We start from the raw sequence: 21,113 nt of genomic DNA, 5'->3' as shown, positions 1-21,113 counted from the left end.
ATAGAGAGTTGCTGTAAAAAGCCCCAAAATTCAACTTCCAGTTTCCTAATCTTCATAATTTCTGTTTTGGATTAAAAATCTGAATCAGCTGGTTTTACACATTGTTTTTTTTTCATTTACATAATTGAGGAACTGAATCTTCGGGTTTAGGACTGTTGTTCAGACAGAAGGACATTAGAAGAAGTCACAAAAAAAATCAATTTGTAGAACATATTATTTGTTTGTTTTTTCACATGAAGTGAAGTAAAAGTACTGAGAAAAGGGAACACAGAGAGAAACGAAAGATAAATTTCAAACTTCTGTTTTCCGAGGAACTTGTGTAAAACCAGCTGTGGAACACACTGAGCAAAGCCTTTATTAGTAACCTGTTAAATTAATTTAGGATGCAACATTTCACACGCGCTGTGCTAAATACAAATATTATTTTTTACAAAAAAGAAAAGGAAGAAACTCGATATATTTATAAAGCTCTGCTGCTGCGCTCGGCCTGCATCTCTGCCCCGAACCCGTCAGACGATGGTCTTTTTATCCACCTTGATGGTCTCGTAGACGTCAGTGCTTTGATTGGTCAAACCCTGCAGGGAACAGACACCAAACGAGTGAGAAGTAAACACCTGATGTGGAAGGTCAAAGCACATTTCGGCAACACAATGCAACAAGCATTTCCTGAGTCGAAGTGTCAAATTTAGTCAAATTTATTGTTTTCTGACATCCAGGAAGGTGAATATCTATCTCTATATATCTATATATATAGATACATATATGTATAACATACAAATAAAAAGGTTCTTCACCATCTGTTGGGCCTTAGCTGTCACTTTTCCATCATGTGTCTTTTTAAATGTCTTTTTAATAATTAGAGAGAGAGGTCTCACCGCATAGATGCCTCCCTCAGCGGGCTTCTTCTGTGGGAAGAAAACAATTCAGAGATATTAACAAGTGAGCTTCGGTTGTTGGAAATCTTGATAAAATCTTGATAACATTTTTTTTAACACAACAGAGCACTGGGAGTCACAATGTGCGAAGAAATCTAGTCCATCCTTCGAGCCATTTCGCTCACTCTAATGTTCGAGGATTGTGATCGAGAATCAAAAGGTCATTTTTGTGCGTGCAGGAAGTGGGATAAGACATGTTGGTGTGATGAAACGCTGGAGGAAGCTGTGACTGTGTGTGTATAAATAATGTTGGTCGTGGTCAGCTCGAGCTGACAGGAAATGAGTGATAGAGGTTGGCTTTAAAGCAGAACTACTTTTGAGGGTGAAATGCCAAAACAAAAACGAAGCTAAAATGGAGCTAAAAGCGAAAAGAAAACAACATTTGTTTGATATTTTAGGTCCCACACACACTCACACACACACTAATACACAACTTGAATTTTACCTCAGGCGGATTGGCACGCTTTTTCTTGGGAGGAGTCATCTGTCAGAGATAAATCAGGAAGCACATATTACTGTGGAATTCACTCATTGTTTATCAGGACGCATGAATTAAACTCCAACGTGAGAAAATTAACCGGCAGAAGTGACGTAATGTTCAAAAAGATGCAAAAAGACGGATGAAAGGTGTCTCCCACGCTGCTGCAATGAGCATGAAAGTACATTAAAAAATATGAATACATAAATGTAGCAACGCTCATTCACAACAGAATATTTCATATTTCTATAAAGATTTAATTTCCATGATTTTTTTTTCATTGCAAAACACTTTTAGAATATTAGAAATACACATATTTATGTATTATCCTTCTAAAGAACATTAACAGACCCGTAAGGAACAGTTCTGCCCTTTCAGCCGCTCATCATGGTGGCGCGCGTGTGTGTGTGTGTGTGTTAGCGTGTGTGTGTGTGTGTGTGTGTTGTTCCTGTTTGTCTTACCCTCAGTCTGCAGTACAAGACGGTGAGAACGATGCCGTAAAAGATGAGAATCCCATCCAGGACGTAACATATGTTCATGTCTCCAACGGCCTCTGCACACAGAACACACCATTAACCATCACCACCACCATCATCATCATCATCATCATCCTCTCCTCCACCCACCAACTCAGCATTTTCAGTGCTACAAGTGTGTGTGTGTTGAAAAGTCTCCCCGGTGCAGGTGGGGACCGGTCGCTGCATCTTACCGGCTGGAATGGCTTCAGGTGAGACGAGAGGGTCCGTGTTGTCGCTCTCTGGTCGTCTGTCGGCGAGAGCTGATGAACAAAAAACTGTGTGAAGCGATGAAGTGTGTGAGCAGCAGAGAACAGGAAGTCCGGGGCTCTCTGTCCGTGTTTCTTCTCCTCTAAAAACCACACCTTCATCCTCTCTGCAGAGAAGAATACTCTAGTTAAAATGCCCCCAAAGCCACACACACACACACACACACACACACACACACACACACACACACACACACACGCACACAGCTGCTGTTTGGTGGAATCTGCCCCAGTGACACAGAGCCTTCAATGCGATTGATGAGAACACACACATTTTAGAACAGAAAGCAGAATGTGTGTTACTGTCACAACACCACGAATACACAAACCAAGGCGGTCATTTTGTTCACTTTTTCACCTTCACCTTCACCGACCTATCACGCCATGACGTCAGGGACAAAACCAAGAAGACGTGTCAGAAATAAATGGTTTAATAATGGAAAAAAGGCCTATCACACTAGACAAGCTACGGTTACCAAAAAATGAGGAAAATACAAGACAAATCTACAAAAAAAAGTTTTTACAGGCCACTTGTTTTTTTCAAAAGTAAAAACATTCGAAAAGAATTGCATCGTCATAACTTAGGCACCTTCAAAAATGATATAAAACAAGTTAATTTTATAAAAACTGTAGCATGCGTGTTGAAAAACATCTGCATTTTGACCGGAAGAGAAAAAAGGATGCAGATGTGTCGCGTTGTGGCTCACAGACCGACTCAAGTCTTACATCAGGCGAGTTTCGGCGTTACAGTAAGTTTTGGGGGACCTGGAGGAAGGGGGGGGGGGGGGGGGAAGAGGAGGAGGAAGAGGAGGAGGAGGCAGTGTAGGGACAGATGTGCCCCATCGCTGCGCCTCCACATCTGGGGAGTAAGGCTGTCGACAAGATGGAGGCAGCGTGGTCACCGTGCACAAGGTGAGGGCGGCGCTGCGCTGCAGAGAGGAGTTACAATCACACGTCTGGTTTTGGGATTTTTTGGTGAAATGCATTAAAAAGAAAAACATAAACGTCAGCTGATAGTTTCACTACACAGCTGCCGGTTCAGGATACAATTCCTGGTGTGTATTGATGAAAGAAAAAGAAGAATAAACTCATTTGAGCCTGGTATTACCAAGCGGACTAGACCTGGATATGGACATCTGATCCCAGGTCAGTGCTTTTACACCTGGAATTATCAACGGGTGCTCAATGCTGCATCGATATAAATATGTAAATATAATATATATATCAAAACAAACCCATCAACAGTTGGTAAAAACCAACAGGTGTCCAAAGCTTTCAGCATCTCAACAGACACAGCGACCAGATTTTATTCCCTTTAGGAGCAAGTGAGCATGTTTTTAGACTTGATTTTAGTTTTTTAAGCTTCTTTCCCAACCGTTGTCTTTTATGATTATGATTTAATGTTTTTTCTGATGCCTTCTGACCGGGTTAACTTATTTAAAAGGTTTTATTGGTTGTTTCATTTAATTATTTTTCTCCGTCTTGATATAAAAGGTCCACAAGTTGTTCTGTCCCTGACAATTCAGATAGTCGTATTACAATAAATACATCATATTGAATATATGTATAGTTGTGATACTACACATACATTATATTATAATACAGTTATAGCAATATACATAGTGTTGGAATATTGTCAATAAACCCAAACTTTTCCCAGCAGAGTTGCTCAGGTGTCACAAAGATGAAACGTTACTGTGAGACCTGAAGGATGGTCATGTATGAAGTCTGTGACGGCGGCCTCCTCTTCCTCTTCCTCTTCAAACCGCCACGATCACAACCGAGCAACTCCATTCGGTGAGCGAGGCCGGCCGCGAGGCCGAAGGCGTCAGAAACACTAAAGTTGGACGTCGGGCTGAGAAACTGTCTGAATGTATTTTTTCAGAGGAATCGTCTGTTGATATTTTTCCAGGCAGCTTGTGGGCGGCAGGAAGTGATGTCATTAATGCGACTTTTCAATTTGGTGGTTCTTTTAATAGGTCTGGTTTGGCTGAATCCACAGGAAGTAGATTCATTTAATCTGCGAGCATTTACACTTCACATCAGGAGATGAGAAGCCGTAAAACATAATCTAGTTTTCTTATTCGCAATAAATCCCATGAAAAGACCCAAAACAAACAAAATCAATTCATCTTCCTTAAAGTGTATTATTAGTGGAACTAAAACTTTTTTCTACCACAGCTGGACCGATATGTGTTAATATAATTCTCACTAGCGCATAAAAGCTTAAAAATGAAGCCCATCAACGACATTTACTCCCGTTTTAGCAGTTTGTTATTAAAGTATATGTTTGTAAAGTAAAAGCATTTTAAAAAAATGGATTTCAGACTTTCCAGAAAGATTTAGAGAAGCTAAGAAAGTACTGAAACATGTTTTTTTCCTGGTATTTCTCATTGGATTTGTTGACAGCGAGAAGAACTGAGAATAACACCAGGCTTATGCTTTAATATCCATATCCAGGAGAAATAAGATGATTAAGATTGCATGATAATAACAGGCACCGACGGGGGTATTTGTTTAGTCTTCTTTGTTAAAACTGTAAAAAAAAAAAAAAAAAAAAAGGAAATCGTAGAAAAAAAACAGCCAGTGTAGAATAAAAACAAAACCTGCATATTTAGACAATCGTGAACAGATCTCCCATTGTTCTTTACAGATGAAGAAACAACGCCATGTGTTAATACAAAGCACATAATGCTACATTCTGTAAGTGTAAAAAAAAAAAAAACTAAAAAAAGTCACACCCTTTAATATAAAACTTGTCGTCTTGACGGGAACAGAGAAGTGGTACACCAGCGTCACCGTCAGGAGCTCCAGCTCGTCTGTTTTATAAGACACAGGAAAGAGGAAGTGACACGTGTGACGTAATCCTCCTCCTCTGGTGTGTTCATGTGTAAAAGTAGTCCAGTGGTTACAGCAACAGATGAGGCCGGAGGAGAGAACAAAGTCCCCTTCAGTAGAAAAGAAGTGTTGTGTGTTTACAGCGCGTCGTAGAAATACAAATACGTCAACACAACGCGAGGTGAAGGAGAGAGGGAAAAAAAGTCAAGGCATCTGTTTAATTCCAGGTTTGAACAATCGTCGAGCTGATCACAGTTTGATATCAGAGCGTCTGTGATGACCGTAGAAACGGGGAGGGAGGAGTCAGACTCTCCTCGAGAAGGTTTCTTCGAGGGGAAATGATGGGATGGGAGTTGACCAGGTGGCCTCGGCATGTCCCGCCACATCAGTGATCCAGCAGTAGCGGGCACGAAGAGAGGGCAGCGTTCAGGGAGGTGTGGAGGAGGGGGGAGGAGACTCCTCACACCGAGGTCTCCGACTGCAGCCTCATGACGAACTTGTGGCTCTTCGGGTCGATGAACTCCTCCCCGAGACGCAGGAAGGGGAGCGGCGTCACCGTGACCACCAGGGAGAAGTCCAGGCGGCGCAGGGAGAAGACGAGGCCCTGCCGCAGCGCCGAGGTCACCGGCTCCTCGCTCACCAGCGTCCACTGGCGCCCCCTGCCGTTCTGCTGCTGGTACTGCACGGTGGGGCCGGGGGAGAGGTAGCGCTCCAGGAAGGCCTGACGGAAGAGGAAGAGGAGGAGGAGGAGGAGGAGGAGGACGGGAAGAAAAAGAAGAAGAAGAAGAAGAAGAAGAAGAAGAAGAAGAAGAAGAAGAAGAAGAAGAAGAAGGTCAATTATCAAGAAAACGCTTTTTACAGTTTTTTTCCCTGTTAAGATCTTTGATTGCTGATTTAAAATGTTTAATAAGAACAATCAATGAACGACAGATCATACTTAGAATGTGTTTTAAAATATAAAGATATGCTTGAATGATGTATGACATCTTCTGCGTCAATTCCTAAAAGTTATTACTATTAAATAATGTGAGTTATTTCAGGCGCAAGACTTTTCAGCAGTTGTCGAACACAATACCACGCGTGTACGTCTTAGTAGCAGTAGCCTAAATGTTTTTGTACATCTCTGGTCGGGCTGTAATAAAGACGGGACTCAACACCCTGAGAACATATTTCACACAGTTCCTTTATTCATTCAACTGTGTGATGGGTAAAGGGCTGTTCAGTGGAGAAATATTCAATTTCTTTGAATTTAATGTAACTTTGCGAAAACAAGAAGGACAAATTTAAAGATACAAACTTCTGTTTATTCATGCTTTTCTTAGCCGCGGTGACCACACTCTTTTTTACCTTTGGCGTCATGTTGTGTGTGATGCAGAACTGCAGGTGTGTGAGGATGCTCTCCATGCTGTGGAAGGCCTGCTGCCGGGTGGTCCTCAGGTATTTCTGCATGGCTCGGGCCATCGGGGCGAAGATGGCTTGAGCCGCCTCCCGAGGATCCATCACCTCCCGGGGGTGTTTGGGGGACGAGGCCACTTCGTCCTCGTGGAGACGCTTGATGTGTGTGAAGGCCTCTTCCACCGCCACGACCAACCTGGAGGGTTTAGGAGGGGGGTACGGTTACAACACGAGTCGGGCGTGTTAGCAGAGTCAAACACACCAGCAAATTGTGTTCATTGAAGTGAAGACGGCATCTCACCTGGCCTTGCGTTTGCGGAGCCTGCGGTCCATCTCGGCCTCCTCGTAGTAGAACTCGTTGTGGGAGTTGTCTCTCCTCCGGGCGGCGGCCGCGATCATGGCCCGCGACTGACCCGAGGAGTTATTGGTGGTGCTTTCTGCAAGACGACACACATGCGGAGGAAAAGGGGGGTGAGCGGGTTGCACTTCAGGTGAATAAACCGATGCTCATACTCAAAGTGAGAGGACGCTGAGGCGGAGCTACGGGGATAGAAGTGGCATGATGCTGCGGTGAAGGTTTAACCTCAGTGTACGGGATTGAACGAGTTCTGGATTAAGGAAACGGGCGCCGAAGCAGCGAGGATTACCGTCCAGGGAGTAGACCTTGAAGCCGGTCATCTTCTTGGACAGGATGGACTTGGGCAGGTTGAGCAGAGCCGGGTTGAAGACGGAGAAGTCGCTGTAGTATCGGTCCAACACCCAGACGGCCGCCCGCTGGATACTGAAACACAGCATGAATGAGAGACAATAGTTTTAATTAAAATAATAAACATTTATATAGATGCCTGTATGTATGCTTGCTTATATTTTGAGCATCTTTTCTTTTTTTCCAGGCCTCTCATTTTAAAATAACATGACTTTCCAGGTTTCCCATGACCGTACGAGCCCTGTGTTCAGTATCAAACGCATCACAAGCTCCTCCCGGTGGTCTCTCTTTGTCTCACTGACCTGAGGTGGCCCACGTTGTAGAACTTGCTGGCTCCGTCCGTGCTCCGGACCACCTTGAGGCAAAAGGCCGGCTGCAGGTGCCGCACCTCCAGCAGCACCAGCGCCAGGTACTGGATGAAGAGGAGGGCGTCCACCAGCGAGGCGGCGTACTCCACGATCCCCCTGTAGTCCCGCTCCCGGGGCTCCAGCACCCGCACGCCGTAGAACAGCCAGTACGACGCGATGAAGAGGAACACCAGCACCATCAGCAGGCAGCGGAAGACGAAGAAGCGCGGGAGGGTGGCGCGCGGCGGCCGGAGGAACAGCGCCCACGAGGAGATGAGCAGCACCAGGAGCTTGAAGGCCAGCGAGACGTAGAGGCCCTCGCAGGGCGTGCCGCAGGGCTCCAGGGCGTCGCGCCACAGGACCTGCGGGAGGATGAGGAAGGCCAGCGGCGTGACCAGCGCGAAGAAGCTCAGGCAGCCGCCCAGCGCCGGGCCGACGAAGCGCTTGCACTCCAGCGGGGTCGACTCCTCCAAGTCTTTGGTGATGCGGGTCAGGTCCTCGTTGGAGATGCTGTGCTCGGAGGTGCCGGTGACGACCGTGGTGGTCTCGCCCCAGTTATCATCCTGTCGGACGGAGACACAGATAGCAAGGTTCAGCTGCATTCTCTCTCCCGGCCACCAGGGGGGGGCGACTCCTCTGGTTGTATAGAAGTCTACGCTTCATGTGTTAACGCTGCATTCTCTCTGTTTTGGGGTTTGTTTCCGACAAAACAGCAGCAAATAATAAATACAGTAACTCAAAAAGTATGAAGAAATGCAAGCTTTTCGGTAGGTTTTTACCAAAATATGTTCTTAACTGAATACAATTATTAACCTGATCTGGCTCGTGCATTTAGAGAATAACGATTAAGTAATTAATCAAACAACTTGCGTCAAGGAAGAAACTCAAGATGTTTATAAGACACTTATGTTTGGACGTAAAGAGAGCCGAACAGATGTAGTAGCATTAATTCTAAAAGAAAACCAAGAAAAATCTCTTAAACCCTGTTGAGTTATTCCACTAATGAGGGGATGCTTTTATATCAGGTCACAAGGTCAAAATCAAGAAAGAAAAACATGGTATGAATCTTAAAAAACTAAAGAAAAGCATGTTAGGTATCATATTAAACGTAGAAATCAGGGCTACTAATAATACCTCAAACAATTAATAGGATTAGGGGTGAGGGCTTAAAGGGCTACACGCCGTCATAAATCCGGAAAAGTTTTCATATTCTATGAAGTTACATAAGAAATTAAGACCCTCTGGATCTATGAGGCCCGAGTGAAGGTTGAGGTTAAGCTTCAACACAAACACATTTACTATTTAAAGAAGGACGCCTCTTCACTTCATATCAGGAACAAACGAATATCCTCCGTCCCGCTAATGAGCACGGGCCTCTTTAGACTTAATATAATACGTCTTCGGTATTTTAGGGCCACCAGGCGACACCTGCTCCTTCTCAACCGACTGACCAGACGGGAAAGAACACAAGAAGTCTCCAATGAGCGACACGAGGACTGACCCGCTCGTCTCCGCGGGTCGACTCGGCATCGAGCAGCGGCTCTCCGGGAGTCTGGATGGTGACGGATTTGTCTGCACGGCTGCTGCTGTCTCGACTCTTCGAGCGATGCCGGTCCCTCCGATCCCTGAAAGAAGAAAAGAAACGCACAACGTTATGCGAGGAGTGACCGCATGCGTTGGCTGAACTCATGTTCTTCAACTGTGATTTACTATATTGTCCTGATTTATTGTAATTAGCCGATAAACACGACGCAAACATGATTCACAAAATTCACTCTGATTTCTTGGTTACTGCTCCTAAAGTTGAAGTAAAATGTTTGTGAACGCCATTTTTATCTCCAAAATCCTCTCAAAAGCTGCGAGGCTGTACAAGTTTTACGATGTTTTTATGTATAAATACATAAAAACATTGTTGAGATAAGCTGAAGCACTGCTGCCATTGTTGCTCTGGTTCAACAGGAACTTATTGTGGATATAGATATTTAAAAATATATATATATTTGGCGACATATCGTAGACTTTTATCCTTTGAAATTGCCAAAAGTAAGAAGACACTTGGAACATCTGCAATTTTTGCAAAAATCTGCATCAAAATACTATTTTTAAATGAAATCTTGTTAAGCTCCAGAGATTATATCTCGACCTGAAGATCATAACCTACAGATTTCGGAAAAGATATTTGTATTTTGGTCATTTGTATATGCTTTTCAATCAAAATAAATGTAATAATGACGTGAAAATCATCCATCCCTGTAGGGATACTTCCCCTCTCAGTAGATAAGAATAATCAGCTGTTTTGTTCTTCGTCAACTAAGTTTTATTTAGTTTTATTTCTTACTGAATTACTTGTTTCCAAGAAACTTTCTTCCGGGTGATTCTTTGCGAAGAAACTCAGTTCAACGCTCAATTAAATCAACAAATTGATTAGTCAACCGAGGATGTCTTTGATCGAGGACGGCTCTTATTCCTTTATTATCATACATCATAATCGCTATAATCAGTCAAATTATCCACAATTAGCTATTTTTCTAAAACAAAACCAGCCCCTTTGAAGAACATCTGTGATTTGTGCGACCGGGCCGCGTGAATAAAAAAGAAACACAAATGCATGTGACAGACCTGTGCTTGCGGGAGCTTCGGGAGTGTGAGGACTTGTACGAGTAGCCCGAGTACTGCGACTCGTTGTCCATGTCTCGGGTCGGCGGTGAGCGGGCTTTGCGAGCCCCGCCTCCTCCACCTACGCCTCCTCCGCCTCCCCCCGAGCACCGCTGCTCGCCGACTCCTCCCAGCTGGCTCTTGCGCTCGGAGATGGACTTGGTGGTGAGGGCCAGGGGCAGCTTGAGCAGGTCAACCTTGCTCCTGAGGGAATCTATCTTGGAGGCCGACGAGGAGGGAGCAGGAGAAGGGAGGTGGGAGAGCAGGGGAGGCTACAGAGAGGAGGAAGAGGAGGAGGAAGAAGAGGGGTGGGAGAGGAGAGGACGGTGGGTAGGAGAGTCGCAGCAGGGGAGCGCCGAGGTGACTGGGACCTGAAAGAGGAGGCAAATGGAGAGGGATGCTTAAAAACTTGAGTCACACACAGCTGTCCTCATCTCATCTGGTCTGCATGAAGGTCCATTAAAGTGACTCTGAACCAGCCAAAGGTTAAACATGACTAGAAAATAAAAGCAAAGGTTGGTTTTTTTTCCAGCACTTCACGGCGAACTTCCCGCCTCGTGTTTTCTAGCAGTTATCACACCGGCTCATCGAGACGCAGACGGATAGACTCAAAGCTCCCCGCGGTCTATTCTGAGCTTCCTACTTTATACCACGCACTGGAGGCTTCGACCGAAACACTTCCTCCATTAAGTGATTTATTAAGTAGTGTTATTCTTTAGGAGTATGAAATCGTTGTAGGGAGAAGAAGCAGAGAAGAAGATGTACATAACAACTTAAATACTAAAAATAAAAGGTGTTACCAGGAAGGAAACTGCTAGGAAACTTATGTAATAATGATAATAGTAAATGCAGATACAGGGTCAGACAGAAGAGTCACTTCTAATGTTCGATGTAAGTCAAATGAACATTGGACTGTCTGGATTATATTGTCTTTGTTGAAAGTATGCAAATGGAGCTGCTGTGATGCAAATAAACATGTCAACAACAACAATTAAGTATCATCATCAGTCCAAACACCCAAATATATTGAATATATTGACCAGTGGATTTATGACTTTAAACCGAATTTCCATAAACAAACATTGTGTTAAATAAGTACGCCTGCTTATATTTTGAGCCTCTTTCTTTTAAAATCAAGTTAATTATTTCAAACTCAGCGTAAATGAACGTCATGAACACATGAATACAACACATTTACTGGACTTTTTATGACTGTAAGGACCCTGAATGGATTTAAAATCCTACAAAAACGGAGAGAAGCAGCACATCCTCACATTGGAAGAGCAATTTGAGTTCAGGTATGAACAAAAGTGCCTAATTTATCACAAATAAATAGTCCCTCAGAGGCCGTCGGGACCAGGTTCCAGCGGGGAATGAAACATGTACGCGTGTGAAGTCAGGGTCCGTGTCGGTGGTTGTTGACCCCGTGTGACTCACACCTCTCGCCCCGACACGCCGAGTACAAACACACACATCAACGCACTAAACCCAGCCGTCGGCCTCGGCGAGGTTCACCGGCGTCTCCCCTCGCCGAGACGCCCGGCGTCAGCTCGTTTCACAATGGCGGCCATATTGCGTTACTGCGTTTTCACCTTCTCCTCCTCGCCCCGTCTCACATTCCCTCCCGCGCTCCCACTCGTCCCCCGGGAAACGGGGGCCCCTCCGCTGCCATGGCGATGAAAGAGGGTGTGCGGGCCAGAGGGGGGCGGGGGGGTTGGAGGTTGACAGTTGCCGGGGGAAACCTGACCTCACGCCGCCCTCCGACCACTTTGGACGGAAAGAAAATCGGCCCAAATAAAAGTGTTACGGCGTGACGGATGTTGGACTGTCATATGCTGGTTAATTGATTTTTTTTTTTTTTTTTAAAAAAGGGGCTCGCTGGCTTTTCATTGGACCGCTGGTGGAAGTGGGCGGGACCTCGCTGTCTCACGGCGTCCTGGTCTAAACTCAATGGGGCTCTTCTGCTCCATCAACGCCTTTGTGATCAAGACTCCACTTCCCTTCGAGCCAAATGGTCTGCGACGACCAAGCTGGCCGGCGAGTTCGCCCTCATCATATTGCTTACGCACTCTTGCATTCAATATTCTGTCAAAAGAGGACACGCCCACTTGAGGACCAATGAAAACCCCACTAAGTCTTACCAGACGAGAGGAGATGTTGAATCCCCTGCAGCCATGTGCAAAACCTCAACGCGCCTCGTTCCAAAAACCTCTGAACTGAAATGAGTAACAGCTTTTCTTTTCGTTTGTGTGTCATCATCAGCGACCTTTTATCTTTAGTAATGGCAGAGGAACGAGCATCTTATGTACACACGGTCGTGCTGCGCTTCCACGCCACATAAAAAGGGCGGTAAACGGGTTAGCGCTGACCACATGATTCATCTCTGCAACAAGGGAAGGAATCTTCCCGGAGAATGTCACGCAGCTGCACAGTCGCATCGCCTCGGGAGCTGAAATACACATCGAGACAAAAAAAAAAAAAGGAAAACGACAAGATTCCAGATCTGTCCTGCAGATCGTCACCGCCGATTCACATGGAGAGGCGGCTTTAAGTGGAGCGAAGTAGGAAATATGGTGAGGCAGATTAGTTACAGACTCCCCAGGCAAAACCGCATGCTTTTTAGACCGGCAATAAACTCAATCTAAACAGTGTTTTTATCTAACGGCCGGGGAGGTTTAGGATGGAACTTGTCCTGCCAGACAGAGAAACCTCGGACCAAAATAACAATCTGAATTCATCGCTCGGCCTCGTGATGTTTATCCGCCGCCTCGTGAAAATAACAATTAAGCAATCACAGTGATACTGAGCATATTCCCCCCGAAACAATGGCCCTGTAAGAGTCAGATAAAGAGATGCAACTCTGACTAGATTTCAAATATTTGTCAGTCTGCTCTGCATCATGAAATGTTTAGAAATGTTGCATAAGTATATGTCGAATGTCTCTTAAGGTGTAACAACCAGTACCACAGGCCGGCGGGGGGGTCATATGCATCCAAAAGGGAGCAATTAAATGAGTAACAAGTCTTATCAGCGAAGACTGTGGCGATAAATGAGGTTTGCTGTGAGGGCGCCGCTCAGAGATAAAGTCAAAATGTGCAAACTTTACCTTTTGATTCTGAGGTGAAAAGGTAAAGAAATGCAGAGAGATAATCCTCTGAGAGCTTAGTAAACTTCAGGGCAATCTGCTGTCAAATTTGTTGTTGTACAACTGGAAATTTTAGCCCGATGGGGTTACAACAGCGGAGGTCACCAAAGCCAAATATGATGCATCCCATGGAGACCATGAATGCAGTCAATTTCAAGCACATGTGCAGATGTTTTTCTTTTTGAAAAAGGTGGTTGAAAGCTCAGATCATAGATTCGTGGGTTGTTTTTTCACCCTGATGGTGACGCCAGATAAAAAGTCTGACATCACCATTACCCGAATATTAAAGGTCATTCCTCAGAGGACCCTGAATATGTATAACAAATTAAATGTCTATCAAACCGTGTCATGAAATAGGATTACTGCACATCGGGATGGGTCAAGTTAAACAAACTGATGAAGCTCCATATCGGCAGTGACAAGACTTCTTTAAATACTGTTTGATGCAAAAACTAAAGTATAGTCTTAAGTATCTAACGCGATCTGACTGGAAGTCTTGACATCTTCCTCTGAGGGTTTCATTCACAATATAATTACATGGCGAGTATTGAATTACAGCTCTGCATACACAGTAAAAACCATGAACATTAAAAACAAGCGTCTGACACGGCTGTGAATCCTACACGATTATAATGAAAATATGATTTAGTCACAAACAAAACTTGCTTCCTTGTATTCTTAACTTTTGAGCGGTATATTTATGACGTAATCTGCATCTCTGCAGGTTAAACAAAGGGTTTCTCTCTGTGAGACGGCTGCTTTTCATTGGAGAGGGGGGGTAGAAGAAGAAACAAGAGGCTTCACAAGGAAGTTCCTCCTGTTTTCATTTTGCGGGGCTGACCTTTCAGCCGCCGTGTCAACGTGACGTCATAACACTTACCGTTGACCCGCTTTCCCCTTAATGAGACACATGTGGAGTGAAAAGGCGCATGTGGTTAGGGTGGTCTTTCAAAGCGGATCCTACGCGAAACCTCACGTCTTTCACGAAGAGACAAAAGCTTGAATGGAGAAAAGAAACTGGTTTGTAATTTGAACCTGAGCACGGTGGTTGATACGACTGAAATATATATCACAAACTCCCACTGTTTTGACACGTACTTCCCTTTCTAGTGTTTGCTTATGATTTGTTTGAGTCCTAGGTGGCCGGTTTGGTTGGTTACAAGTCATTGTTTGCTATTTAAGCTATTTTAAACAATTTAAACGTTTTGTTTTTATCATGGTTAACGCCACTCAGCTTAGTGTCTGACAATAATAATAGATAATAGATGCACTCAAATTATTTTAAAAGGCATCGGAACAACTTAAAAATAACCCTGATGATGTCATGGCCATGTCATTCGGGTTATCTCCACTTTGACAACTCCTAACAAAGAGTTTGTTACAATCTGGACATGTGTTTACCAGGGTGCATTGTGGGAAATGTAGGATCCAGTGTTTTGGGATCCTGAGCCTTCGAACCTCACAGGCCTAGCCAAGACATACACACATTTGTTTTCTTACTGCGTGTTACACGAGAAGAGTGACACCAGCCCTGTCTGTGTGGTAATTATGTTAGCGAGTTAGCCTAGCTTAGCATAAAGTTAGCATAAAGCTAGCCTGCCGCTGTCCAAAAGCACCTGTAAAGCTTTCAATGAACACATTAGATGTCGTTTACATCCGTTAATCTGTACTGAAAAGTGTAAAAAAAAAAAGTGCATGTGGGGATATGTGTGTGACTTGTAACTTGACAGGGAAACAGTAAAGCACACAACACCCTGAATTTGTTACAACGTGTTAATAAGTGATTTTTAAAGGCGGTGCTCGTGGGATTGTTTATCTTCTGACAGAGCCAGACGAGCCCTTTTCTGTCTAAGCTCAGCAAACATGCCGCCGGCTGCAGCTCCACATTTATTCCCTCAAACTCACGGCGAGAAAGCGACTGAGCATATTGTCCTGCAATCACTGCACAAGATAACAACCACCCGAATGCCTTTACCTGGTCCTCTGCGGCCTCGTGCATTTTCTACTCGTGCAAACAGAGGGACGGCTTATTGTAGCGACAACTACAGCGGCAGCTTGAGCCCGTCGGCCCCGTGAGCGAGAACACGACGCAGCGCTTGATCCACAGGGGCGTGGTCCAGCGAGGAGATGGATAATGTTTCCTATTCATCCCAGTGTCCCATGCCCTACTTAATGAGCTTCACCGGGATCCTCCTCGTCCATCGCAGTCAGCACGGCAACGTTAAAGTTTAATCAAAGCGCGAGCGGCCGTCTGAACACAAGCGGCAACCCACGAGGCCGCCGCGCGATGGCTTTTGATCGGCCTCTTCTACGAACACGCGGCATCAGCTGCTGCTCCTTCGTTGCAAATCAAACAGTGGTGGGGGATTCTTCGGGGATGTTGAACTGGTTAATTTTTTTTCTCTCTCGCCACCCAGCCTCCAAAGTCAAAGTCTGGCTTCTAAAAAAAGAAAATGACCTTTGTTCACTTCACGCTCTGGGCTGCTTTTAAAAGAGTTTCCCCCAACAACGGGCCGGTTCAGCAATCTGCGTAGGTGTGTGGTCTGTGAGATTAAACAGCAGCGACGTCGAGGGCGTCACGCCTGTGAAGCGCTACGGTTCTTGGCCCGGCCCAGAGGGAGTGTAAAACCATTTAATAACTATCGTGAGCTGAAAGCAACGACAACGGTTTTCTGTGCACGCTGAGCCGAAGCTACTGAGATCTTAGAAACACGAAGCGATCGCGAGTCAACAGCAGAAACTTAACTGACCGAAGACACTCTTTGACAAGCCAACTGGGCCCCAGACTGTATTCACTGCAATCACAGTATTTGAGACGGATGCATCTAATTCAAAACGCCTCTTTTCACTTCTTTCAATGTCTTTTCTGCATCACACGTGTAGAACTTTGTCACAGCAACTTCTTCTCGCGTCAATAAATGAAACCCCACTTTAAAAAAACTTGTCGTTAGCTAACACGTCATGATCAGGAAACGGGTTAATATCCTGACTTACGCTTTTGGTACCAACCGAGGTGTTTCTCTCTTCACGCATAGGAACAACTGGCATCGGATGCTTCATAATCTGGTTCACATATATAAATGATCATTTTCCCTTTATTCAAGGAAAGTTTTTTATTGGCTTCTTTGGTTCCTAGAGAGAAAAGCAAATTAACAACATACCCATCCCCAACATTGATCTCAGCTTTTCAAAATGAGAGCTACATGTATTTTATAAGTTCTGTTGTAACACTACTTAGCGCTCATGTGCTTCCTATTTTATTTTAATTTTGTTCATTTATTTGGTGTTTAAATACTTGTATTTGTAATCCAATGTCTCCTGTTAATCATGTGAATGACTTTGAAGTTTTGAAGTCAGAAATATGTGTCAAATAAACTCAGCTTGCCTTTCAAAAAGTAAACGTTGATATTAAAAACGGAAGAGGGAAAAAAAAGGTCTGGTAATTTAATGCTGCGCAATAAATCGCTCCAACTCATGTTTTAAAAGCAACAAAAAAAATGTCAGGAATTTTGTCGAGAACATGCAGCCGCGTTACGCTTAACTTAAAACAAGCAGATGTCGGATTTTATAGCCTCTTTTTTCCTTCTCTCCCTCCAAAACCCCCTAAAAAAACCTGAAATCAAGCTTTCATGAAAGATTCTGGGGCCCCGAGCCGGCAGCTGTCAGGGTGGGAACGCAATCTGGGCCGACGACTCTGAGATGACCATCTCTGTCCAACAGCCAATTGAGGCCCAGATATGCCAACTGTGAAAATAAGCGTGCACACACACACACACACACACAGCGTCCATCAGCCAAAGAGGCTCATCGCTATACCAGGGCCACACACACACACACACACACACACACACACGCAGAGGGCTGACCACCACCCACTGCTGCCTGTAACGACATCAGTAAAACCAGCAAAAACAAGACAACTGCTACTGTCAGCCTTTGTGCACACATGGCTAGCAAACCGGAGCAGGTGTGTGTGTGTGTGTGTGTGTGTGTGTGTGTGTGTGTGTGTGTGTAAATCTAACAGGATATGGTTGAATCAACAGGCCTGTCCTCTGGTCAGCGATGGGTGTCAAAGAGACCGCTGCTGCACACAATCTGTTTTCATCTCCAAACAAAGTATTGAGGGGACAGGAAGTGGCTCGATGAGATAGACGAGGATCGGATGAAGGACTCTGGTCTATTAGACGGCGGGGAGGGAGGGGGACAAATACATTTCATAATAAATCCAGTTAGACAAGCATGTTTCAGGGTCAGTTCAGCCAAACCATGAATAGTATTAACCCTATAGTTGTGTTTAATACAGTTTCAGTATCGTCTCCTCGGGTTCCCTCCCCCCACGCTCACGAGCACGTCTCTGGGGAAACACGAGATGCAAAGCGCTGCTTTTACTTGATTCTCGCAGAGGAAAGAAATGAAGTCCACAAACTCGTACGAGTGTCAGCCGACTAAGAGTTTCTTCTGTCTAGGACACAGGTTGAGAGATGACTGCTGCGGACGCTGAGTGCTATCCAATTTGTGGTTCACTAAGCATTTAAAAATGACATTTGAAAGCCTTAACAACAACAACATGCCTTTTAAGGATGACTCTGCTCTTACTAGATGCTCGACAGATGCAGCAGTCCTTACGGGAATTATTTTATACTTAAATGGAAAACAGCCCAAACACGGACCCCCTCAGGAGAATGTCCACCTCCAGCTGAAATACTTATTTGGTTTACTTAGTAAGCAACAACTTACCCACTAACGTGCATTTTTATTCCGTATTTGTTCGTGTCTAGATTGCGGTGATGTGTTTTTCACTTGTTCAGGACTTAAATGTGTTTTATAAACTGAACCAAACCATCGGACACGCCGAGGGTTGAAGGTGGAATTCTGACCTTTTTATTAAAAAGGGGGAACGTCACCGAAATTGAGAAATCAATATGTTATTTCCACGGCGAACGAAAGCTTAATTGAGATTATCTCAAAGTCAGAAACCAGAGAAGTAGCGGCATGAAAATGCGAAATACTCAATATTGCTCGCTAAAATATTCATAGCGGGCGGCGATGCGAACATGATCTCATTGACCCGGAGCAGCGTCTGTCTGAGGTTAATTGTTTTTCAGCCGAACCAAATGAGCTTTATTCTCTTGAAGCTTTCTCCCAATGCAGCGGTTGTGTATCTACATGATATTTAGTACGCGAGACGTTTTAGTACGTCCGATACCTCAGCATTAAACCCAACAACACATGATTTGCATACTATTTCCTGTGAGACATTAAAGTAATCATACACTGGACACTAAGCCAGCATGGATATCCCACAATGCAATGCATTAGTGACAAAACAAGACAGCTCTGTAACTTCTGGGAGGATCACGCATCTCACGGAGGAAGGAGGCTTCCAGGAAGTGACGTGCTAATTGTTGGAGGTAATTGCAGTTCAGCACATCCGAAAAAGATACAAACTCCTGTTTGATTCACACATAATGATGCTGAACACAGGACGAGTGTGTAGTTCGTAGCATGTGATTCAGACGTAGTCATCGTCTGTGGTGCAGTACGACACTTTAGAGTTTCAGCACTCACACTTTTGGATTTGGGAAAGACTCGTTTGTGTTTACTGATATTTGTAGTCTGACTTAGACCAAAGCAATAATTGTCCTTGAGGCATGAAGACAGACTTGACAGAACAGCAGTACGGTAACAATTAGTATAAATTGGTTTGTGGATCACGATAAAGCAAAACACATTTTTTTAGGTTATTAATCAAGCAGAAACGTCATCTGTTGGTTCCCAACTTCGTCAATGTGATGATTTAATGCCTTCATCTGTTTTATATACTTAGAATTCAATATATTTGGGTTAAAGATAAAAGAAAACATCACTTCTTATAAGTCACCTTTAACTATAATGTAACTTCACCATGTTTTTTGACATTTAAGTGACTTGATTAAAATAAAAAAAGAGTTTACGCCCTACTAGACTTTATTCTAAACACAAACTCAACATTCTCCTACAGACTGTTTTAATGCACGTGTCGACAAAAGCCCACATAAATGGATAGCTGTACTGTGCCATTGCCACCTGATGGGATTATTTTACCAGTGCAACAATCCCACTGGAAGCAGTGGTTGGTGCTCTGTGTCCCTCTGAGTACTTACAGCAGTACATCGTTTGTTTCTCCTACTTATGAAGCCGGCAGGTACATAAACCACCAGGTACATAAACCAGCAGGCCTGTTGCTACAGTTGCAGCAGCGACGCAACACTGTTGCACTCTGAGCGGCGCGAGAGCCGTTCGGACACATCGTAGCTCTCGTCGGTGCGGTCGCGTGGAGCCGTAATTCAGCGATATCCCGCATGCACACACGGCCGCGACGAGGGGCTGACTTACTGCGAGGGGGTCCGGCGACATTTGGGGCGAACAGAAAGAGTTACGCGACCAAGAAAAGGAGAGAAAAATGAGGGTGTTGTGGTTCGGCAGGACAATGGGAGACTCCCAGGCCCCACTGGTCGCGTCCTGATGCCAAATTACCCCCCTTCTTCTCCTCCTTCTCCAAAAAAAAAAATGCTCGTCTTCTCTCTTCCGCCTTTGCTTTTTTTCCTTCTCCCCAACACTGTAAATGAATGGACGCACTCACAATTCCCAGCAGTCCTTCAGCGAGGAGACAAATTCAAAAACCGTCGGCCTACAATCAAACTGGACGCGGTTATTTTTCCTCCACTCGCATCTCTCTCTCTCTCTCTGAACCCCTTTTTATCCTCTGTAACATTTATGAACACGACACTCTTCCTCCACACGTTTAAAATCGCTCCACAGACCCACGCAGGGCAACAATAGGGCCGGTGAGGATCCTAAAGTTCCCTGCGGTTTCGACCCACCAAAAAAAAAAAAAAAAAGGCAACCATCGCGTCCTGTCGACTATTGTTTGGGGAAACCTGAGACCTGCGGGCTCCCCGAGTCCTCCCCGTCTCCCTCCTGCGTCTCAAGCAGCGCTCACAGTGCCCACCAGCAGCATTTCAACACATTTCTTCCACACAAAAATACTACTTACTTATTCCAGATTGTCCATTCAGGTATTTTCTCACTTTCCACTTTCTTTCCAGTCAGCCGTAGCACCGCGCGCCCCGCCTCCGCTACACTTTGGCCCCGCCTCCGTTTCTCCCCCCAAGGGTGGGGGGGGGAGGGGGGGCTGTGAAAACTGCGTGTGTGTGTGTGTGTGTGTGTGTGTGTGTGTGTGTGTGTGTGTGTGTGTGTGTGTGTGTGTGTGTGTGTGTGTTCGGCCACAAAACATCCATTACAACTCGCAGTCACACACACACACACACACACACACACACACACACACACACACACACACTGATGGGATGCACTCAGTGAAAAGAAGTAGACACTATAATGTCACAAAGTAAAGTGGTTCCCTTGGCTCGTAAAACAGAGGGACGGTTTATGGAGCTAAAAAATCCCCCGAAACCACCACCATCATCATGAAAACGTGTGTATATACGGTCTGACCTCTGTGGAGCTGTAAATACACTTTTATGTGTGCACGCCGGCAGCTTTCAAGACGTTTAGATATTCTAACTCTGTGCCGAGCCAAAGAAATATTAGAATGAGACATTTCTTTCCTGTAATACTCAATAAAAAGTACGTAAAAAAGCTGTGAGTCACGTCCTGCCCTCAGTCATCATCACTAGATTTATATTAGATGTATAAACCAGTGCATATAAAGTCAATGCATTTATTTTATGCTTTTCCTTTACAGCTCACATGTGTTTGATGGGATTTAATGGTTTGTTTCTTGATTTATTGTCACGTAATTTAAGAGGCAAAATATTTTACAATGTT

General features: G+C 44.7%; 2 protein-coding genes across 3 annotated transcripts; both read right to left on the bottom strand.

The window, feature by feature from the left end:
• Positions 1 to 330: 330 nt before the first annotated feature.
• On the bottom strand, positions 331 to 2,023 carry fcer1gl (Fc receptor, IgE, high affinity I, gamma polypeptide like). The gene is given in 5 exon segments (XM_068571109.1): positions 331 to 575; positions 876 to 905; positions 1,381 to 1,419; positions 1,875 to 1,985; positions 1,988 to 2,023. Coding segments are annotated over 5 exon segments (282 nt in total). The 3' UTR covers positions 331 to 509.
• A 954-nt stretch (positions 2,024 to 2,977) lies between these two features.
• Positions 2,978 to 20,376, bottom strand: LOC137782413 (vang-like protein 2). 2 transcript variants are annotated; one of them, XM_068571711.1, is made up of 8 exons: positions 20,320 to 20,376; positions 10,103 to 10,509; positions 8,985 to 9,108; positions 7,439 to 8,046; positions 7,078 to 7,211; positions 6,732 to 6,867; positions 6,383 to 6,626; positions 2,978 to 5,756 (listed from the first exon to the last, which is right to left on the bottom strand). In XM_068571711.1, the coding sequence occupies exons 2-8, from the start codon at positions 10,171 to 10,173 to the stop codon at positions 5,496 to 5,498; spliced, it is 1,578 nt and encodes a 525-aa protein (XP_068427812.1). In that variant the 5' UTR covers positions 10,174 to 10,509; positions 20,320 to 20,376; the 3' UTR covers positions 2,978 to 5,495. The 2 variants fall into 2 exon arrangements, with proteins under 2 accessions (XP_068427812.1, XP_068427813.1); XM_068571712.1 differs by lacking the exon at positions 20,320 to 20,376 and adding an exon at positions 19,659 to 20,124.
• Positions 20,377 to 21,113: the final 737 nt, after the last annotated feature.

This window comes from Clinocottus analis, unplaced genomic scaffold, assembly GCF_023055335.1.
Source record: "Clinocottus analis isolate CAN_PGR_092001 unplaced genomic scaffold, fCliAna1.0.p SCAF_11, whole genome shotgun sequence".
Classification (NCBI taxonomy): Eukaryota; Metazoa; Chordata; class Actinopteri; order Perciformes; family Cottidae; genus Clinocottus; species Clinocottus analis.
The sequence above is the reverse complement of the archived record's forward strand: the minus strand, read 5'-3'. Positions and strand labels throughout refer to the sequence as shown.